This window comes from Choloepus didactylus, chromosome 19, assembly GCF_015220235.1.
Source record: "Choloepus didactylus isolate mChoDid1 chromosome 19, mChoDid1.pri, whole genome shotgun sequence".
Classification (NCBI taxonomy): domain Eukaryota; kingdom Metazoa; phylum Chordata; class Mammalia; order Pilosa; family Megalonychidae; genus Choloepus; species Choloepus didactylus.
Genome location: NC_051325.1, coordinates 20,797,266 through 20,821,010, shown reverse-complemented (window position 1 = coordinate 20,821,010; position 23,745 = coordinate 20,797,266). Strand labels below are relative to the sequence as shown.

At 39.6% G+C, this 23,745-nt stretch overlaps 1 protein-coding gene across 6 annotated transcripts in view; it reads right to left on the bottom strand.

The window, feature by feature from the left end:
* TASP1 (taspase 1) overlaps positions 1–23,745 on the bottom strand; it is a 656,132-nt gene that overhangs the window by 398,502 nt on the left and 233,885 nt on the right. For all 6 annotated transcript variants that reach the window (XR_005213130.1, XR_005213131.1, XM_037811849.1 and 3 more), the window contains exon 12: positions 510–620. Coding sequence is in view for 4 of the 6 variants with exons in the window: in XM_037811849.1 (XP_037667777.1) it covers positions 510–620 (111 nt within the window). In the remaining 2 variants the exon portion in view is untranslated. The remainder of the gene's footprint in view (positions 1–509; positions 621–23,745) is intronic.

Genomic DNA, 23,745 nt, shown 5'->3' with positions numbered 1-23,745 from the left:
GGCAGGGCAGGCATCCCTATTTTATAGTTGAGGAAGCAGCACAGAACAGTAAGGTCGATGCACAAAGACATCACAGCTGATAAGCAGTGGAGCCAAAACCAACTTCTAGGCCAGTAGGTCTTCACAGGGTTCCGATACCTTTTTGGGAAAGGGGAGCAGGAAGAAGCTTCTTTCTACATTACTGTGTATACAGTTATGGGCCATGTCAATGGTTTAGGGAATAAGGCAGGGAATAAATACACGGACCAATGTTCTTAATACTGGACTTTGTTAAAGTTCCTTGGTTTTAGGCCATTTGAAAAATATGCTTTAAACATGTACTTAAAAAATGAACAGTCATCTTCACATGTTAAACTATAACACAGATCAGTTGAACAGAGATGTTTAGACATAAACAGAGTATCCCAGCCCTCCATAGCTTAAAATGATTTACTTGAGGTTTTAAATCTCTTTATGTCTTAGAAAAATGAAAGAGAAAGCCACTCACATAATGTATATGTCCAACTTACCTAAAAGTGTCTGTTTATTTTGTGAGGAGTCAGGTTCTGCAGAACATCTGCAAGATCGGAGAACAATCACTCCACCCAGCACACCCTCTTCACTGGCGAGGAATGGGGAACCTAGGCAGAAGTAACTAGTGGTCATATTTCAGTGGATTTCACTTTGTTAATTTTCATTTTTCATTATGTTTCTAGAACAGAAATGTGGTATGAATAAGATCTTGAAAGATGCCCATTTTCTGACAATCAGCATTGTTCATACCTTGTATAGACTTGATGTTGGAGCCAGGTTTAGTCCGAAACAGGGGCCATTTGGCAAAGACAGTCCCACATGCTGCCAAGAAGACTTGAGCGGGGGACTATGTGTGCATTACTGTATTCAGAATGGAACTGGAAACACTACCAGATTAAAGGACCAAAACACAAATATATTTAAAAAATAGAAAAAGAAAAAAGAAAGAAAGAAAGAAAAAGAAAAAAAGTTCAACGGCTCCCTTTGATCAGCTTTTAGGGATCACTTACCAGGCTCTCCCTGTTGTCAGGAGCACACCACCAAAAGCTTTGATTTACTACCTTAAATTCAATTTTAAACAATAAGCCACAAACTTTATTACAAACATTTAAAAATGTTCCTGATGGTTTACACAAATAAAGGTGAAAATGTATTTCTATTGTAAGAGTGTGGTGGTTAGAAACGGCTGAGTCTCCCTGAGATCTCACAAACTGAACCATTGTGAGCATTTCAAGAACATTACATCTTAAAACCCCTCATTTTTCTTCCCCAAGGACATCTTCTTTGAACATCTGGCAGAGCAAGTGAGCACGTGGAGAACAAATGCAAAATTAACCCAAGTACTATCAAAGAAAGTAGTAAAAATAAAAACCAACCAAATTGGATTTGGGGGGAGCTTCTGGTTAAACTTAGATTAAACACATGCATTTATCTCCACTTCCTCTGCAAACCCCAGTAAACAGATGGGAAAGGGGAAAAAAAAAAGCCATGACACAATAAGGACAGAGAGAAAGGAGATGATGGCAGACAAGGAAAAAAATCAAACTTTTGGAAAATGTAAAGAAAATGAATACATAGTTGCTCACCTAGCAGACCCATGAATCTAACACCTAAGCTTCCATGAGGGGGGCACCCAAGAAACTATCTGGTTCAGCCATAAAACCCAAAAAGGAATGGAAATTGGAGGCTTCAAGTTTCTCTGAAGGTAGGGGTGCAGGGTAGGGCTAAAAAGAAGATGGTCTAAAAAAGACCAGGGGTGAGCAAACTATGATCTGCCTGGCCAACAGTCTGTTTTTGTACTGCCTGCAAACTGAGGATGTTTTCTTACTTTTAAAGGGTTTTCAAAAGGAGGAAGCAGAGGAGAAGATGTGACAGAGACTGTTACATGGCCTACAAAACAAAAAAATCTTTACTCTCTGGCCCTTTACAGAAAAAGTGTGCCAACCCCTGATCTAGAGCACCAGATTCCTGCCTGGGGAGGAAGTTACCTCACCCTGTGTTCTAGTTTGCCAATGCTGCCAGAATGCAAAACACCAGAGACAGACTGGCTTTTATAAAAGGGGATTTATTTGGTTACAGTTACAGTTTTATGGTCATAAAGTGTCCAAGGTAACACATCAGCAATCAGGTACCTTCACTGAAGGATGGCCAATGTTGTCCGGAAAACCTCTGTTAGCTGGGAAGGCACGTGGCTGGCATCTGCTTCAAAGTTCTGGTTTCAAAATGGCTTTCTCCCAGGACATTCCTCTCTAGGCTGCAGTTCCTCAAAAATGTCACTCTTAGTGACACTCTTAGTGTTTGTCCTCTCTTAGCTTCTCCAGAGCAAGAGTCTGCTTTCAATGGCTGTCTTCAAACTGTCTCTCATCTGCAGCTATTCTCTCAGCTTCTGTACATTCTTCAAAGTGTCCCTCTTGGTTGTAGCTCCTCTGCAAAATGTCACTCTCAGCTGCACTGAGTTCCTTCTGTTTGTCAGCTCATTTATATGGCTCCAGTGATTTAATTTAGACCCGCTCTGAATGGGTGGGGTAACACTCCATGGAAATTATCCAATCAGAGTCATCACCCACAGTTGGGTGGGACGCATTTCCATGCAAACAACCTAATCCAAACATTCCAACTTAATCCCCACTAATATGTCTGCCCCCACACGATTGCATCAAAGAACATGGCTTTTTCTGGGGGACATAATATATACAAACTGGTACACCCTGACTCTGGAGAAGGTAGGATACTTACTCTTCTAGAGAGGGTGAGCCAGAGAGACTTGAAACTTGGGGACACAGGGTTCAACCCAGGGCAGGAGGCAAGCTCCACACTGAAAACAGGGGACTGAGAAGAAAGACTTCATGCTAAACCGCTCCCATTCCCCACTGGCTCCCATTAGGCAAAATGTCAGACTGACTGACCCCCAAGCAAGAGACTGACAATTCCTCTCTTGGGACCCAAACAGTTCAAGAATAAAGAACCATTTAAGAGACCCTTAAAATGTAGTTTGTCCTTGCCTGAACACCATATGGCAGAAGACTCCAGATGACAAGGGCTACTCATACATAGGTTTTCAGGTCAGCTTCTTGATACTTGGTTAAACAATGCAGACAACCTAGGTCCACTAGTTGTTTCAGTTAGGCCTCTGTCTTAGGAAAGACAGACCCAAACAAAGAGGCAAAAGCATTAAATAGAAGAAAAGTCAAAAAAAGAAAAAAAGAAAAAAAAAAGCAAACAAGATAGAGATGGAAAATGAGAGAAAATTAAAAAGGAGAAAAGAAGAAGAGACCAGAACATCCAATATCTGAATAACAGGAATTTCAGAAAGAGAGAACAGAAGAAAGAGAAGGGAGGAAATATCAAAAGACATTAATTCAAGAAATTTCCAAGAACTGAAGGATGAGCTTTCAGATAGAAAGGCCTATCAACCTGCCCACACAACACATGATAAAAAGACCTCATGAAAATGTAACACCATGGACTATCAAAATACCAAAGAAAGAGAGAAAGGTCTAAAAGTTTTCAAAGAGGGAAAAAAGATTGTGTAGAAAGTAAGGGGGTATCATAATGGCATCAGATTTATCAACAGCAGCACTGGAATAGACTATAAGAGACTGCCTTTAAAATGGTGAGGGAAACAGAATTCTATCCTCAGCCAAAATATCAACCAAATATGAGGGTAGAATAAAACTCTATAAAATCTCAAAGAATTTATTTCCCATGTTCCCTTTCTCAGAAAGCTACAGGATAAATGTGCCTTGGCAAAATGAAGAAGGAAGGAGGTAATACGAGGGAAGAAAATGAGATTCTGAAACAAAGAATCCAAAACAAAAGAAGACAAAGGGATTCCCAGATGATATACCGCTCTGCAGAAGGCTTAGGAAGCACACAATCCAAATTGGAGCAGGAAGCCAGAAGAGGCTGGGAGAGAGATTTCCAAACGGAAAAGAATTAAACTGACAGAATAACATGTTCGGTTTGCGATTATTGAGAGGAATGCTTCAGATTTGTGAGAAGTTTGAGGACAAAAGAGTGATTGGTACTGATAAATAAAATCTAGTAGGCCCAAAAAGGAGGTGCCCAGGCTAAACCCCGTGTCAGCAAAACCCAAAATCTAAGCTAGTTTCTATTTCCTGAAATGTCTGGCTTGCTCAAAATACCAAATTTAAGTACAGCTTGATTCGTTATTGCCAGCTAACTTCCTTTGGTTCCTACCTAAGTGAGCTAATTTCTCATTCCTAAGCAAACCACCTGTTCCCCACCATGTAAGAACCACCCCCCCCCCAGTAAAATGGAAACTAAATGTCAGCCAACTGGAATATTTCCTCACTTGCTTCCACATTTGCCCTTTATAAGCTTCTCCTCTCCACCACCTTGGTGGGACTTCCTTCTACTGTCTGAATGGAATACTGCCCAGTTCATGAATTGCTCAATAAAGCTGTGAGATCCTAAACTGCATGAAAGTTTTTCTTTATCAGTACCCATACTCACACTACAAAAACAAACAAACAAACAAAAAAACCTAACCACCTAAGAAAAAACAAGGCTAATATTAACTACAGGAAAAAAAGTTTACAACAAAGGACATGGAATCTTCAGTATACTATATGACTCAAATGAGAATACTGAGTCAAAAATATAAACTCTGGATACTGATGAGTTTAAAAGAAGGATATAATATATTGAGAGAAGCAGCAGCAAGTGTATAGGTTTGGGGGTGGAAGTATAAGGGAACTAAATCCTCAGCTTTCATGGTATGAATATGAAATCGATAAATATCTGAATAATATCTAAAATTGAAAAATCAAGAAGCAGTAGTATAAGCATGTTGTTTTGAATTATAGAGGTAAATTCTAGAAGAAAAAGCCAAAAGAGTTAAAAGCAGTAGCCTTGGGGAGAAGAAACCAGGGGTGGAAAAGGGACTGTGGGGTTGGTTAAGGGGAACTCCTCATTTTCATTATAAGCCTGGAAGTGTTGTCTTTTAAAACCATACACATACATTAAAAAAAACACCACAAATTTAAGCTGTGGGACTAGAGTATATTTTTTAATCCTTAGTGTTTTAGAGAAGGAGGAAAGGAGACAAAAAACTCAGTTATTGAGAAACTACCCTGCACAAAACCTTGGTTGCATGTTTTCATGTCCTGTAGTTCAATTTTCAGAACCACCCTGCCATGAGGAGTTTTATTATCACTTTACAGATGAAGAACGTGAGGTTCAGAGAAGCCCAATGATTTGCCACAAGTCATGCCACAGTTAACTGGGGAACCTGACTTCCCCCAAACATCTCCCTGAACCCACGGTCCTTGCTTCCTCTGCAGCTCTACCTTGGGGAACAAAGAGCTCTGGCAACCTCACATTCCAACTGTCTGCTGCAGAGCTAGGTCGCATGATCCTACAGAAGGCCTTGTGGGCAGAGCAAGAAGTTGAACTTTATTCCATGTGTGATGGAAAGACAGTGGAGGGTTTTAACTAGGGCAGGGATAGATTTTCCTTGGGTTTGTAAAAGGTTCCTCTCCTGTGTAGAATGGGTTGACAGGGCAAGTGTGGAAGCTGCAAGCCTCTGAAGAAGCTGCTGTAGCAGCCCAGTTGAGAGATGATGGTGACTTAGGTGAGAATGGTGGCAGGAGAGACAGTCAGCAGAGGTTCAGTCTGGGACATATTCCGGAGGTAGAGCTAATAGGGCTGCTGATAGAATGGATATGGAAGGTATGGGAAAGAGAGACATCAAAGATTACTCCAAAAAGAAATATGTTCCCCAGCTTTGACCACATCACTAAGCAGTTTAAAGACCTTCAATGGCTCCCAACGTCCCAATGAATGAAGTCCACACTCCTTAGCCTGGCCCAACCGTCCTTTCTTCCCAACCTCAGCAGCCTATTTATTTTTACACATGACACGCTCCAGCCAAATTTGAATTCCAATACTCCAATCCCCAGCTATTCTGCCCCCACTCCTCAGCCCCGGGCTCACTGTTGTGAACTGTCCTTGCTGGCTCTTTTCCCCCATGAATTGAATCCATTCTTCAACCCCAATGCCTTTCATACAGGCCCAAGGTCTCTGGGTTGAGGGTATCTGATTCATCTTCGAATCCCCCTAGTGACTAGCAAATGCGACAGCTTATTCACTTCCCTTTCCCTCTCCCCACCCTCTTCAACAGACAGACACACACCTCTGCCCCCCATCATTGTAGCACGACATTGAGAACAGATTAAGAAAAATCCTTGATTGTAAGAGGAGTTGGACAACAAGTTTCCATGACTAAAGTGAAAATACCTTGCAAAGGCAAATTTTTAGGTCAACAATTCATAAATAATATGAAAGACCTCATTGATGTTTAATGGATTACAAATTGTTTCTGGATTGACAGATTGTTACATTCCAGATTCCAGCTGTGCTAAATATCTCATGGTATCTACAATGCAGTCTAAGGCACCTGTGTCCATGAGCAATGCCATTTGCTTCAGGAGGGCTTTGCTGGTAGTTTTTATTTGGACTTGGTAAATAAAGTCAATATGATCAAAGACTCTATATATATAAGCACCTGGAAGTGCATGGAATTGTCTACCCAGACACTTGCACAAAGACCCTCAAGGGACAGGAGACCTGTAGGAACATTATACACACATCTGTTACTGCTATTTGTGAGTTTTTGCTTCTCTGAGTTGTTCATTCACATATCTCATTTGTCAAGTGAAAAAACTTTGCTCACTTTTTCTTTATGTGGTCAGGTCCTGCTCACCATCTGCACAGAAGCACATGACAATGAGGCCTCTCATTATGCTTTTAACCCCAACTTTGAGTCAGCAGCAACTACTTTGTGTGCTCCTGTGTTCTTTTCTTGAAATAGATTAATAAACCTATTTCATTGTGGCAAAAAATGGCTTTTCACACAGCCCTCTGCTGGAACTAAGCTTGATAAAATTGTGGTTGCTCATGATGTAGTTTCTATCAAGTTTCTGGATGCTTCCATATTTTTTACATTTATTATCATATTGAGAAAATATACAGTCATATAATTAAAATGCTTATTATCATATATTATCAATGCTTGAGTTTACAACCCTAGGTCTAGAAAAACTGCAATGCTTACTTTGTGAAGTTTAAAAAAAGTGGTGATGTATTTATATATAGTGAGTCAATGTAACCTGAATCCCTAATTGAGATTTACCCATTAACGCAGGAGGACGTTTACACAAAGGAGCACTAGACTTCAATTAGACAATCAAGCAATGTAATGATGCGTGTGTGTGTGTGTGTGTGTGTGTGTGTGTGTGTGTGTGTGTGTGTGTTGGGGGAGGAGGCTTGTATCTCATATGAATGGACTTTTCTATGTATACCATTTTTAGTGAAATAACTGGATATATTAAACATCTGCTCTGTACTCAGCACTCTCCCAGGCAGTGTTGTACACAACACTAAAGAAAAAAATATTTGTTCTTGAAAAACTTACAACACTGTTGTTGAAACACAATTTACTTAGGTAAAAGCTAGAGAGTAACATATAGTAATATATACTAATTTTTTTATATATGGAAGCTCATATATACCTATACTATACACATATTATAAATATGTACATGTGTCCCACTAGAATGTCTGCACAACTAGAATGTCATATTCACTACTCAACACCTAGAACAGAGCCTGAAACACAGCAGGTAATGAATAAATATTTCTTAGACAAATGAATGAACAGCCCAATTGTAGGCCTTGTGTTTCATGTTTTAGGACTTGAGAGGGCATGCTACTTTAATAGGGTGGAGGAAAGAGGGAGAATCTGGCCTTGGACAAAGGGAAGAACTTGAATTGATATCATGGCACTGAGTAAGCCCTAAAATAAGCAGTCACAGCTATTGACAATTTAGACTAGGTAAACTTTGAGAAAGGTACTGAAGAAGACTGGGTAGTGTCAGAATATTGCAGGTACTTAATATCTGCTAGAATATCGGGACTTACAAAAAGGCTGAAAGGCTGCTTGACCATGGGTGTATGGGCAGATGAGTAATAAATGACAAAAAATACATAAACAATGGGCTGATAAGGGGTATGGGATTGTTTGGACATCCTTTTTTTCTTTTTTTATATTTTTTTCTTTATTTTGGAGTAATGAAAATGCTCAAAAATTGATTGTGGTGATGAATCCACAATTATATGATGATACTGTGTACCACTGATTGTATATTTTGGATGCATTATATGGTGTGTGACCGTATCTCTATAAAATTGCATTAAAAAAAAAAAGTGAAGCAAGCACTGATAGGCCCAGAGCCATCACTGTGAAGACACTTGCACAGCATGCATTCCCTTCCTGCTGGGAGTGTCACACACATGAACCTGGGTTTAAAAACACAGCAATGGACAGGAGGGGAAGATGACAGCATAGAGAGGAGTGGAAGCTAGTTAGTCCCCCTGGAACAACTAATAAACAACCAGGAACAGCTAGTAAATAATCTGGAATATCTGCTGGGAGACAAACGTACTGTCCACACATAATACACCAGCCTGGATTGGGAGGAATGCCCGAGATCACAACATAAAATCTGTAAGTAAAAACTGCAGACCCAATCTGACAGCTCCTCCCCCATGGCAGCCCAAACTGCAAAGCCTCGCTGTGACAGAGAGCAGCACTCTCCGAACAAATGAATATATCCTGAGCCCAGCTCCAACTGAGGTTTTAATTAACAAATATTGACTGCTCAATAGAAGCTATGAATCCTCAACATGAAGACAGAGACTTTTGTTGATGACTGACCTTGGAGAGCCAGAGGACCTCTCTGGGAGGAAGGGGGAGCCCAGAAGACCGGGTGCTATCTCTGGCTGATGGGTGAAACTGAGGGTGGCCACGGACTGGTCCTGAAGCGGGGCTTTCTGTCCCTTTTTCGGCTCAATGTAGAAAGCCTCAGCCATTTTCAGTTCCCAGCATTCTAACCCAAACAAGGTGGAGATAGCAAAGGCAGAGAGACTATTTGAATGCAAATGAAATCTCCCCAGGGAGAGTATTTTCCCTAAGAGGAAAGAGGTGGTACCAAGCTATACTAGCCGCCTTCCATTCAGAACCAGACCCCAGAGCCTGGGGGAAAACAGCCATGGGCCACACTTCCTTACATCAGTCAGGAGTGAACAGGCTGACAGGCACCACTTGTTGGGCAGAAAAGCACAGTGGCTTGAGACCTCAAAGGGTGTATCAATCTTCTAAGACACACCCTCAGGGAGACATGATACTATTGTCTCCTTCTGAGACCTGAGCCCATTCTTGTGTGGGAAAACCTGATTGTGGTAACCAAGGAAACTAGATGCCTAGACAACAGAAAACTTCAACCTATAGTAAGAAAAACAAAGTTATGGCCCCGTCAAAGGAACAAACTTACACTTTAACTGAGATACAGGAATTGAAACAACTAATGCTAAATCAATTCAAAAAGCTTAGGGAATATATGGCAAAAGAGATGAAGCATATAATGAAAACATTGGGCAAACATAAGGTAGAAATTGAAAGTTTGAAAAAACAACTGGCAGAATCTATGGAAATGAAAGGCACAACACAAGAGATGAAAGACACAATGGAGACATACAACAGCAGATCGCAAGAGGCATAAGAAAACACTCAGTAACTGGAGAGGAAGACACCTGAAAGCCTACACACAAAAGAAGAGATAGAGAAAAGAATGGAAAAATATGAGCAATGTCTCTGGGAACTGAATGACAACACAAAATGCAGGAATGTACATGTCACGGGTGTCCCAGAAGGAGAAGAGAAGGGAAAAGGGGCAGAAGAAATAATAGAGGAAATAACCAATGAAAATTTTCCATCTCTTGTGAAAGACATAAAATTACAGATCCAAGAAGCATAGCATACCACATACAGAATAGCTCTGAATAGGCCTATACCAAGACATCTAATAATCAGATTATCAAACATCAAAGATAAAGAGAGAATCCTGAAAGCAGCAAGAGAAAAGCGATCCATCACATACAAAGGAACCTTGATAAGACTATATGCGGATTTCTCAATAGAAATCATGGAGGTAAGAAGGAAGTGGTGTGATATATTTAAGATACTGAAAGAGAAAAACCTCCAACCAAGAATCCTATATCCAGCAAAGCTATCTTTCAAATATGAGGGAGAACTTAAAATATTCTCTGACAAACAGACAATGACAGAATTTGAGAACAAGTTACCTGCTCTATAGGAAACACTAAAGGGGGCACTACAAACAGAAAGGAAAAGACAGGAGTGAGAGGTTTGGAACACAATTTTGGGTGATGGTAGCACAGCAACGTAAATACACTGAACAAAGATGACTGTGAGTATGGTTGAAAGAGGAAGGTTAGGAGCATGCAGGACACCAGAAGGAAAGAGGAAAGATAAAGACTGGGACTGTATAACTCAGTGAAACCCAGGGTGCTCAATGATTGTGATAAAAGGTACAAATATGTTTTTAAATGAGGAAAAATGAATGTCAACATTGCAAGGTGTTAAAAATAGGGTGGGATTGGGGGGAAATACAATCAATGCAAACTGGAGACTACAATTAACAGAAACATTGTATTATGCTTCCTTTAATGTAACAAAGGCAATATACCAAAGCTAAGTGCATGGGGGGTGGTGCATAGGGAAGGGGTATGGGACTCTTAGCATTGGGGATATTGTCTGACTCTTTATTCTACTTTGGTTTAATGTTATCTTTCCTTTTATTGCTTCCTAGCTGTCATGTTTTTTTTTTTTTTTCCTCTTTTTTTTCTTTTGTCTCTCTATCTTTTTTGACTCTTCCTCCTTCTTTGTGGAAGAAATGGAGATGTCCTTATATAGATAGTGGTGATGGTGGTGAATCCATAAATATGTGATTATACAGGGAATCATCAATTGTTTACTTAGGACGGAATATATGGTGCGTGAACAAAACCGTCTTAAAAAAAAATGGGTTGATGAAAAAACCGTAAGGACACTATATTGAGTGAACTAAGACACATAAGGACAAATATTGCAGGGTCTCACTGATAAGAACTAGTTATAATATGTAACCTGATAGACATGAAATATAAGTTACCAGGATATAGAATGGGGCTAAAGAATGGGGAGCGGTTGCTTATTATGAGTGGAATGTTCAACTAGGGTGAACTCAATGTTTGGAAGCAGACAGAGGTGATGGTAGCATGTTGTTGAGAATGACTAACAGTGCTGAATGGTCTGTGAATATACTGGAAAAGGTAAGCTCAGAGTCATACATGTCACCAGAAGGAAAGTTGGAGGTTAAAAGATGGGAATGTATAAAACAGTGAATCTTGTGGTGGACAATGTCCATGATTAACTGTACAAATATAAGAAATCTCTCTCATGAACTAGAGCAAATGTATGACACTATAACTAGAAGTTAATAATAGAGGGACATGTAGGAAAAAATAAATACCTATTGCAAACTATATACTACAGTTAGTAGTAGTTTAACATTCTTTCATTAACAGTAACAAATGTACTATACCAATACTGCGAATCAATAATGGGGGGGGGAGTGGTGGTCAGGAGTATGGGAGGATTTGAGTTTCCTTCTTTTGTCTTTATTTCTTTTCTGGAGTAATGAAAATGTTCTAAAAATTGAAAAAAAATTAACTGCGGTGATGGATGCACAACTGTATGATGGTACCATGGGCAACTGATTGTACACTTTGGATCTTTCGATAATTGTATGGTTTGTGAACAATCTCAGACAAAAATAAATAACTTTGAAAACAAACAAAAAAAACCACATAGCAATGGCTATATTGAAAGGGAGGAGGGTTAGCAAATAGGTGTGTAGGTGTGCAAACATCATAATAACTTTTCCTTTTTTTGTTCTATAGCTATTAATTGAGCTTCCGATTATGTACCCGATCTCATTCTTGGTGCCTGGATTACATCAGTAAACAAGACACCTATGATCCTAGCCCACATTGAGATACATTCTGATGGTGGAGATGGCCAAATGAGCAAATACACAAATCTGTTCTTTGCAATCTGTTCCACAGAGTAAACAAGCAAGGGGCTGATATGCAGACTGATAGGGGCAGACAGAACCAAAACCCACTGTTGACAGGCCTCTTTAGCAGTTGGCATTTCAACTATAACTAAAAGATGAGGGGGAAGGAGTCAGATAAAGTTTGGGAAGAAAAACATTTCAGACTGAGGAAATGACACATGCCAAGGTCCTGAAGTGAGAAAGAACTTAAGAATTTGGAAAAACAAAAAGAAGACCAAAGAGACCAGACCATAATGAGCACGAGAGGAGAGCGACCTGGGATGAAGCTTCAGTGGAGGGAACAGGCAGGCATCACATCACAAAGGCCAGGAGGTAGTGTCTGGATTTTATCCTCTTTACAGTGGAGGGCCATCAAAGAGGGTGAGGACATTTGATTTGTGTTTTGAGAACATAAATATGCAGAGAAAACTGGAACAGGCTGCTGTGTGGAGAACAGACTGTGTGTGTATGTAGTTGGGGGGGGGGTGTCAAGAGCAGAGGCAAGAAGACTGCTGAGAAGGCTTCTGAGGAGTCCATGGAGAGTTCCTCAGCGAGTGTGGGAAGACACTGCCCCACCCTTTGGATGGCCTATCCACCCCCCTCCCCATCATGCGGAGCATGTGCTGCAGCAGATGCTGCTTAGAGCAGAAGAGGGACAAAAAGAGATTAGACTGGAATTGAAGAAGGGCCGCTCTACTGAAGAGAGCATGCTAGAATACGTGTGAGGAGTTACGGACCTCAACCCCTCATTTCAAACAGGCCACTTGTACGTCCTCTCTTCATCGCACCAGTCATGTCTACTGCAGCATCTAGGAGGACAGCTGGTGGAGAATCTTGGGCACAGTGAGGTCTGTCGTTTCCTGAAGAATTCCTTCCCCTTGTCAGCACAGCAAGGCCTTGATTATCTATGGAATTCCCTCCCTGGCCTAATTCGCAGAGTTCTAATTTGTTAACCTTAGGGCAGGATCTATTTTTTGGCATATCGTTCTTTACTAAATAAAGCCCTGAACTTTTTTTTCACCTTCTTTGTGGAATTTAAGCTGTCCTGTTTTATTTAATTGTGTATTTTTACACTCTACACATGCCTAGAAGCCTTGGGCTGTGGGAAACCTTTCTAACAAATAAAATGAAAAAAGGAATTGCAGAAGTAAACCATAAATATCTTCTTAAAGACTGTCCTATAGGAAAAATGAGAGCCAAGAATTTAAGAAAAAAAATTTTAACATTTTTTGGAGAGTGAGGCTTTATCATTACAAAATAACTAGGAAGACAGCAAAGACAACACAAAATTATTAACTCCTTTCCTTCATTTGTATTTGTAAAAGTATCTCTACTAGAATTAATATGTCAACAATGGCAGAAAGACCAAATTGATTTGACAGTCACCTCTGTTTTAATTTGTAGAAGGATGGGCAGAAGACTGCCAAATTCAAGCAACCCTAGTAGAAAAAAGCAGGCAATATAATCCATAAGCAAGACTTGTCTTTTTTGTCCATAATATTAAAGAGGGGTAAGAAGTGAAAATGGGATACTATTCATGTAAATAAAATTTGAAAAGCAAAATAGGGTATATAAGGATGGTATTAGGAAATTATAAAACCAATAAATAACCCTGTATGCTCAAAAACAACTTCTGTTACAAGAAAAAAAAAAAACAAACAAAAAAACAAAACTTATATTGCAGATCTAGTTACTTAAAAGGCTTAAATTATTTTGCTATAGTTACATAAGAAAAAATCTTACCAATTTTTTTCTTTATATATACATGTAGATGAATATATCAAACCTTCATAATTTCAAAGTAGTCATTAAAAATCTTGGACAATGCTGAAATGTCACTCTTAATAATTTTGGGAATTCCATATAAGCAAGTTCTATTTTGGACCTGTATCCTACAAGGGGCTAATTACTAAAGGGGAAAAAGATGCACCACATACAAAATTGTCCAACTAAATAAAAATCAAATGAAGCATAACTGTAAGACTCAGAAATAATTCCAAATGTAAGCAGGGGTAGACGGATATTTTCATTTGTACATTTTCAGTTACACATCTCCACCAAGACAGACAACTAAATATAGCACGGTCAGTGGTGGCGCCCAAAACCTTAATCTAGTGTGCAACCAAAAAGGTTAACAATAGAAACAGCAGCCAATCCAAACCGTTTCAAAACAACACACATACTTTAGAGCCATTTTTAACAAGAACAAGATCTACACAGATAGTTCAGTGAACAATGATGTTTTGATGGTGAATACCCTAAAGGAAAGAAGGGAGTGCCAATAATTCAAATTTTCCATTTCCATAGTTAAGTACATGCATCAATTTCTGGGCTAAAGAAAAGAAGAATCACTTTTTTACCCATCTGGGAGGGCACTGCCTCAAGACTCCTTGGGTTCTGTGGCTGTTTCATGCTTATGTCAGTTAATGCCACAGCTCAGCAAACAAAACAAACAAAAAAACAACGGTGGATTTAGGGACCTGTAAGTGGACTTGCCAACATATGATATTAATGTTTTTGAGTTCAGAGCACTCGGCATTTTCCTTTCTATTTTAATTGTGACAAAAAGCTGGCATTTCTACACTTATTAGGGGCATGCTAATGATAAATTGGTTTCATGGAAACAATGAAACATTCATGTCGTGCCTGGAAGGGGGTAGTACCTTCCTTCCTCCTCAGGGCTGCTCACAGATCCTTAACCAAACTTGAATTTCATGTCATCACACACATTCCCCCTACCCTTCTGTGCAGCCACTCATTTGCTGACTCCCAGGGATGGTCATCCCCTACCACTCTGCAAAGATTTATGCTCCTGGGTCACTGTCTCTCTAACATCTGTCTTGCCATAATTTCTAGCGAATTCATGGTACATGGAGATTATCTTTCCGACCACTGGCCTCTCGATTCTTTGATTTCCTCCCTCTCCCAAGGATCTTTTCATTTCCTCTATGTCAGCCACTCACTTACATTATCATGCCTGAGTCTTATGATTACCTCTTCCATAAATCTCACCTGCAAATATCTCACTAACCATCACCTCCTAGCTTTCCAATGCACAACCTCTAGTATCCAGACTTCAACAATTCTTCAACCTGTCCCTGAAGTCCATTATTATAATTAACTCCCTGCAGATATCAATAACTAAGTTAACCTGCTTTTGTTTCATTATAGTTTATCTAGTAAAACTCCAACCATAATTAAATCCTACTGATGCCCATACCCATAAGCTAAACTTGGCTGGAGAAAATCACACTGCTATGAATTGCTTTCTTTAAATTCATGGCCATTAACCTCAATTTGGATCCTTAATGCTGCCTGGCAATCATACCACATGTACAAAGTACTGCCCTATACATTCTCAATTCTCCTCAAATTTCCAATATTTCCTCTTCCACGCTAACTCTGAGCAGCTGATCTTTTTTCCCAATTCCTTGAGAAAAACAGAAGAAATCAGACAGACCTTCCATGAGCTCCCACCACATCTTGATTCCTGCTCATGGACTCTGTCTTACCTCCTGTTACTGCAGGTGAACAGTTTGTGTTCCTCCAAGGCCAACCACTCCACCTGTACATTAGGTCCGTTCTTTCTTCCTACCTCAAGGACCTCACAATAGCAATTCATCTGCCACACTTACCACCCCCCACCCTAACCCCCACTCCCACACAGCATTAATTTCTCTCTCTCCTGGATCAGTACAGTGAGCTACATTTGCTCTAATTTCTCCTATACAGAAAAACAAATGAGGACAACAACAACAACAAAAAACACTTCTTCCTCTAGCTATCTCCCCATTCTCTTCTTCCTTTAAGAAAGGAAAAATATCTTGAAATATCTGTATGTACTCTCCTCTCAGTCTCTCCTGTACCCACTCAAATTGGTGTTTTTATCCCTACCACTCCATCTAAACCCTCTTTACAAGGCCATCCATGATCTCTACATGGTGCTAAAGTTAATGGTCAATCCCTCAGATCTCCTTTTCCTTGACAACATTTGACATGCTGATCACTCTTCTGCTGCATGAGGCACTTACTCTACTTATCTTTCTGGACTTCATATGTTCCTGCATTTTCTCCAGATAGAGCACCTGGCTTCTCCTCCTCGATCTCATTGCTGGTTCTTCATCTTCATCACCCTACCTTTACTTTGGAGTATTCCAGGGTCCCTCAACATCTCTTCTCTTTTCTCTACATTCAGTTCCCTGGTGATCTCATACAGTCCATCACTTTAAAATATCTGCATGCTGTTGGCTCCCCAATTTATTTTAGCCCAGATCTTGCCCCTGAACTCCAGATTTGTATATGCAATTTCATTTGTGCATTTAATAGCATCAGTCTGGACACCTGATCTTTCTCTCCTGATCTTACTCTTACTGGCAAGAGAAGAGTGTTGATGTGTGTGAGTATGTGTACACATACATACACAGTTTTTTTGTGAAAAGAAAATTGCCTACCCTAGGAATTATACAGGCCTAGCTCCCTGAGAATTGATGCAAATCAAAAGATGATTCACCCAACACTGGTTTTAAGTATTGAAGTGATGGACCGAAGCAGTATATTTGAAAAATCTTTGAAGAGTATAAAGTGCTATACAATTGTGTAGAATTATTATAATAAATGAATGAATGCAGTGGATATAAAAGGAATTAAGAAACAGTTTCTGTCTCACCATATCCAAACCTGTAACTCAAATCTTTAAAACATCTTTTACTGTCATGAACACCAAAAAAGGCCTCAGATCCCAATCATCCTAGACAATAAAGAGTAATTTCTATGCACAGGAGACCCCTGAGACTACTAACAGGCTCAAAATGTTCTTCTCAAAAATGACTTCCTCATTGTATCCCAGCACTACCCTGTAAATCTTTAAGAACCAAAATAAAATCTGAAAGAAAAAAAAAAAGTAGCCATATATGTATGTTTTCAAACTTTAAATGACATGGGTGAACTGATATATTAACAAGGTCTTTTTCTATGGCATCTATTTGCAATAGCAAAAGACTGAAACAATAAATGTCCACTAAAAGGAGACTAGATAAATTATGGCACCTCCATACTATGTAACACAATGCAGCTTTTAAGAACAATGATGAAACTCTTTATACATGAATTCATAAAGAACTGCTAAGGCATATTTAGTGACAAAAACAAAGCAAAGAACTGGCATGAAGATTGCTACCATTTGTGTAAAAGGCAAGAGACAAACACATACAGTACACACACATAAATGCATGGGAAGTCTCTGAATGAATTTAAAAAAACAAACAAAAAAACTTCTTATATTGGTCGCCTTACAAAGAGGAGCTAGGTTGGCTGAAAGATGCTATGGGAAAACATCCCTATTTACCCTTTCGTATCTTTTGAATTTTGTACCATATGAATATATAATTTTTGCTCCAAATAAATAATAAAGTGATAGTATAATACAATTAACTTTATGGAAGGATGAACATACCACCAGGTCATCCAGATCTCTAAGAAATAAAGACAGAAGTTGATGCTCTTGGCTGCCAGAAAAATCTATTCTAAATGTAAGGTTCTAACATAATAGCAGGGTTAACACTGGATAGTGGCTGGAATATAATAATCATCTTACACTCTCCTACCATCTGGAGTGAGTGCAGACCATGAAGCACATGGCCACTCAGAACCTGAGCAAAATTTTGTTTGTAGAGATGGGAGGATGGAGTGACCAGTTAGGTATCAAACAAGAGGAGGCCGAAGTATACACTATGCAAACAAACTTGTAAAACACAGATTGAAAATAAATGAGTGGCTAGATTGTCGACGTACCCTTCTTCCATTTCATAAATATTCACTGAGGATACACAAATTACAATTTAGAAATGCACTCAGCAACAACTAACAGAAACTCAGACATACTGTGACTTAAATTGGAGTCTATTTTTCTTACCTAATAATAGTCTAGACAACAGTGGCTTTTGGATTTGGCTCAGCAGCTCTACATGTCAAGGTGATAATTTCTGTGAGTCTCTTGTCCATCCCCTCATGACTACAAAATGGTTGCTCTTACTCCAGGCATCACAACCACATTAAGGACAGGTGAAGGGGGAAGGAGTGGTATCAGTCATGTCTAGCCCTTTTTATCAAGAAAACAAAAGGTTCTTCCAAAAACCTTCAAGCAGACTTCTGTCTATGACTCATTAGTCTGACCCATATTGCCTGGCCATTTCTAGCTGCAAGAGAACCTTAAAAGTAACTATTCAGTCTTCTAAGTTTATATAATAGAGGCATGCATGGGTGAAGGAGGTTGAGAATGACTACTACGCAAGCCAGACCAGAGTGTGTCACAAGCAACCTTGACAGGGTGCAAAGAATGGCATGCAGAGGTGATGAAATGCGATCCCTGATGGTTTATATTCTTAATGGTCTGCATTAAAGACTATTTTTAAATGGAGGAATGTGGTAGATTTTAGATGGATGCATAAGCTGAGAAGTGACAATATCCAGGGTTTTTCAAAAGTCCAAAAATAAAAAATAAACCTACAAGACATGGACTTATATTTATGTGCTACCATATTACAATTCACGTATTTTTTTAAAATTTTCTGTATACATCTCCTTAACTTCAAGTCTTCATTTGTTTAATGCCTTTAATTTAAATTAATTTCTCAGGATTTATAAATCAGTTCTATTCCCTCAGCTTTGTAAAATGGTAAATAGTTATACTATAACTTAGACTGAAATCCCATTGATTCATGACTGTTGTCACAAGCTCGTCTACAAAAAAAAGTCATTACCCTGAAGAGTCACCATCAGCCTACAAGACAAAAGTGTCATAGACTCAAATAGTATGTGAAGCCTAAGAAGTAAACTCAAAAGTTAAAACTACTTCTGCATATGTGTGAGTATGAGACTGCAATATGAAGGAAAAACTTTATGTACCTCCATCCTAAAACAAAAAATTCCTACATGTATTGAGTCTTACTGAGTATCATTCTATCCCTGTCTCTATACCAGCAATGGCAAAAGAACTTTGATGAAAATGCCCAATTCGTTACCCACTAGCCACATGTGGCTACTGAGTACTTGAAATGTGGCTAGTGCAACTGAGTAACTGAGTTTTCAATTTTATTTAATTTTAATTAAATTTAAACAGCCACTTGTGGCCAGTGACTATCATATTTTTTTATTAAATTCAGTTTTATTGAAATACATTCACACACCATACAATCATCCATGATATACAATCCACTGTCCACAGTATGATAACATAGTTATGCGTTCATCACCACAATCTATCTCTGAACATTCTCCTTACATCAGAAAGAACCAGAACAAGAATAAAAAATAAAAGTGAATAAAAGAACACCAAAATCATCCCCCCATCCCACCCCATTTGTCCTTTAGTTTTTATCCCCATTCCTCCACTCATCCATACACTAGCTAAAGGGGGTGTGATCCACAAGGTCTTCACAATCACACTGTCACCCCTTGTAATCTACATTATTATATAATTGAGTGACTATCATATTGACAGAAAAGCTCTGGACAGTTACGGAAAAGCAAAATATAATGATGCATGAGCATTAATTTTGATAGTTAAAAGGGTATAGGGGGGGCGGGGCAAGATGGCAGACTGGTGAGCTGTATGTTTTAGTTAGTCCTCCAGGAAAGTAGGTAGAAAGCCAGGAACTGCGTGGACTGGACACCACAGAGCAATCTGACTTTGGGCATACTTCATACAACACTCATGAAAACGTGGAACTGCTGAGATCAGCAAAATCTGTAAGTTTTTGCGGCCAGGGGACCCGCGCCCCTCCCTGCCAGGCTCAGTCCTCGGGGAGGAGGGGCTCTCAGCTCCGGGAAGGAGAAGGGAGAACTGCAGTGGCAGCCCTTATCGGAAACTCATTCTACTGATCCAAACTCTAACCATCGATAGACTGAGACCAGACACCAGAGAATCTGAGAGCAGCCAGCCCAGCAGAGAGGAGACAGGCATAGAAAAAAAAACAACACGAAAAACTCCAAAATAAAAGCGGAGGATTTTTGGAGTTCTGGTGAACATAGAAAGGGGAAGGGCCCTGAGGCGCATATGCAAATCCCGAAGAAAAGCTGCTCTCAGCCCTGTGGACCTTTCCTTAATGGCCCTGGTTGCTTTGTCTCTTAGCATTTCAATAACCCATTAGATCTCTGAGGAGGGCTCGTTTTTTTTTTGTTTTGTTTTGTTTTGTTTTTAATCCTTTTTTCTTTTTCTAAAACAATTACTCTAAGAAGCCCAATACAGAAAGCTTCAAAGACTTGCTATTTGGGCAGGTCAAGTCAAGAGCAGAACTAGGAGAGCTCTGAGACAAAACGAAATAATCCAGTGGCTGAGAAAATTCACTAAACACCACAACTTCCCAAGAAAAGGGGGGTGTCCACTCACAGCCATCATCCTGGTGGACAGGAAACACTCCTGCCCATCGCCAGCCCCATAGCCCAGAACTGCCCCAGACAACCCAGTGTGACGGAAGTGCTTCAAATAACAGGCACACACCACAAAACTGGGCGTGGACATTAGCCTTCCCTGCAACCTCAGCTGATTGTCCCAGAGTTGGGAGGGTAGAGCAGTGTGAATTAACAAAGCCCCATTCAGCCATCATTTCAGCAGACTGGGAGCCTCCCTACACAGCCCAGCAGCCCAGAACTGCCCTGGGGGGGGGCACTCACCTGTGACATAGCACAGTCATCCCTCAACAGAGGACCCGGGGTGCACGGCCTGGAAGAGGGGCCCACTTGCAAGTCTCAGGAGCCATACGCCAATACCAAGGACTTGTGGGTCAGTGGCAGAGACAAACTGTGGCAGGACTGAACTGAAGGATTAGACTATTGCAGCAGCTTTAAAACTCTAGGATCACCAGGGAGATTTGATTGTTAGGAGCCACCCCCCCTCCCCTGACTGCCCAGAAACACGCCCCACATACAGGGCAGGCAACACCAATTACACACGCAAGCTTGGTACACCAATTGGACCCCACAAGACTCACTCCCCCACTCACCAAAAAGGCTAAGCAGGGGAGAACTGGCTTGTGGAGAACAGGTGGCTCGTAGACGCCACCTGCTGGTTAGTTAGAGAAAGTGTACTCCACAAAGCTGTAGATCTGATAAATTAGAGATAAGGACTTCAATTGGTCTACAAATCCCTAAAAGAACCCTATCAAGGTCAGCAAATGCCACGAGGCCAAAAACAACAGAAAATTATAAAGCATATGAAAAAACCAGATGATATGGATAACCCAAGCCCAAGCACCCAAATCAAAAGACCAGAAGAGACACAGCACCTAGAGCAGCTACTCAAAGAACTAAAGATGAACAATGAGACCCTAGTACGGGATATGAAGGAAATCAAGAAGACCCTAGAAGAGCATAAAGAAGACATTGCAAGACTAAATAAAAAAATGGATGATCTTATGGAAATTAAAGAAACTGTTGACCAAATTAAAAAGATTCTGGACACTCATAGTACAAGACTAGAGGAAGTTGAACAACGAATCAGTGACCTCGAAGATGACAGAATGGAAAATGAAAGCATAAAAGAAAGAATGGGGAAAAAAATTGAAAAAATCGAAATGGACCTCAGGGATATGATAGATAATATGAAACGTCCAAATATAAGACTCATTGGTGTCCCAGAAGGGGAAGAAAAGGGTAAAGGTCTAGGAAGAGTATTCAAAGAAATTGTTGGGGAAAACTTCCCAAATCTTCTAAACAACATAAATACACAAATCATAAATGCTCAGCGAACTCCAAATAGAATAAATCCAAATAAACCCACTCCGAGACATATACTGATCACACTGTCAAACACAGAAGAGAAGGAGCAAGTTCTGAAAGCAGCAAGAGAAAAGCAATTCACCACATACAAAGGAAACAGCATAAGACTAAGTAGTGACTACTCAGCAGCCACCATGGAGGCAAGAAGGCAGTGGCACGATATATTTAAAATTCTGAGTGAGAAAAATTTCCAGCCAAGAATACTTTATCCAGCAAAGCCCTCCTTCAAATTTGAGGGAGAGCTTAAATTTTTCACAGAGAAACAAATGCTGAGAGAATTTGCTAACAAGAGACCTGCCCTACTGGAGATACTCAAGGAAGCCCTACAGACAGAGAAACAAAGAAAGGACAGAGAGACTTGGAGAAAGGTTCAATACTAAAGAGATTCGGTATGGGTACAATAAAGGATATTAATAGACAGAGGGGAAAAATATGAGAAACATAAACCAAAGGATAAGATGGCTGATTCAAGAAATGCCTTCACGGTTATAACGTTGAATGTAAATGGATTAAACTCCCCAATTAAAAGATATAGATTCGCAGAATGGATCAAAAAAAATGAACCATCAATATGTTGCATACAAGAGACTCATCTTAGACACAGGGACACAAAGAAACTGAAAGTGAAAGGATGGAAAAAAATATTTCATGCAAGCTACAGCCAAAAGAAAGCAGGTGTAGCAATATTAACCTCAGATAAAATAGACTTCAAATGCAGGGATGTTTTGAGAGACAAAGAAGGCCACTACGTACTAATAAAAGGGGCAATTCAGCAAGAAGAAATAACAATCGTAAATGTCTATGCACCCAACCAAGGTGCCACAAAATACATGAGAGAAACACTGGCAAAACTAAAGGAAGCAACTGATGTTTCCACAATAATTGTGGGAGACTTCAACACATCACTCTCTCCTATAGATAGATGAACCAGACAGAAGACCAATAAGGAAATTGAAAACCTAAACAATCTGATAAATGAATTAGATTTAACAGACATATACAGGACATTACATCCCAAATCACCAGGATACACATACTTTTCTAGTGCTCACGGAACTTTCTCCAGAATAGATCATATGCTGGGACATAAAACAAGCCTCAATAAATTTAAAAAGATTGAAATTATTCAAAGCACATTCTCTGACCACAATGGAATACAATTAGAAGTCAATAACCATCAGAGACTTAGAAAATTCACAAATACCTGGAGGTTAAACAACACACTCCTAAACAATCAGTGGGTTAAAGAAGAAATAGCAAGAGAAATTGCTAAATATATAGAGACGAATGAAAATGAGAACACAACATACCAAAACCTATGGGATGCACCACAAGCAGTGCTAAGGGGGAAATTTATAGCACTAAACGCATATATTAAAAAGGAAGAAAGAGCCAAAATCAAAGAACTAATGGAACAACTGAAGAAGCTAGAAAATGAACAGCAAACCAATCCTAAACCAAGTACAAGAAAAGAAATAACAAGGATTAAAGCAGAAATAAATGACATAGAGAACAAAAAAACAATAGAGAGGATAAATATCACCAAAAGTTGGTTCTTTGAGAAGATCAACAAGATTGACAAGCCCCTAGCTAGACTGACAAAATCAAAAAGAGAGAAGACCCATATAAACAAAATAATGAATGAAAAAGGTGACATAACTGCAGATCCTGAAGAAATTAAAAAAATTATAAGAGGATACTATGAACAACTGTATGGCAACAAGCTGGATAATGTAGAGGAAATGGACAATTTCCTGGAAACATATGAACAACCTAGACTGACCAGAGAAGAAATAGAAGACCTCAACCAACCCATCACAAGCAAAGAGATCCAATCAGTCATCAAAAATCTTCCCACAAATAAATGCCCAGGGCCAGATGGCTTCACGGGGGAATTCTACCAAACTTTCCAGAAAGAACTGACACCAATCTTACTCAAACTCTTTCAAAACATTGAAGAAAATGGAACACTACCTAA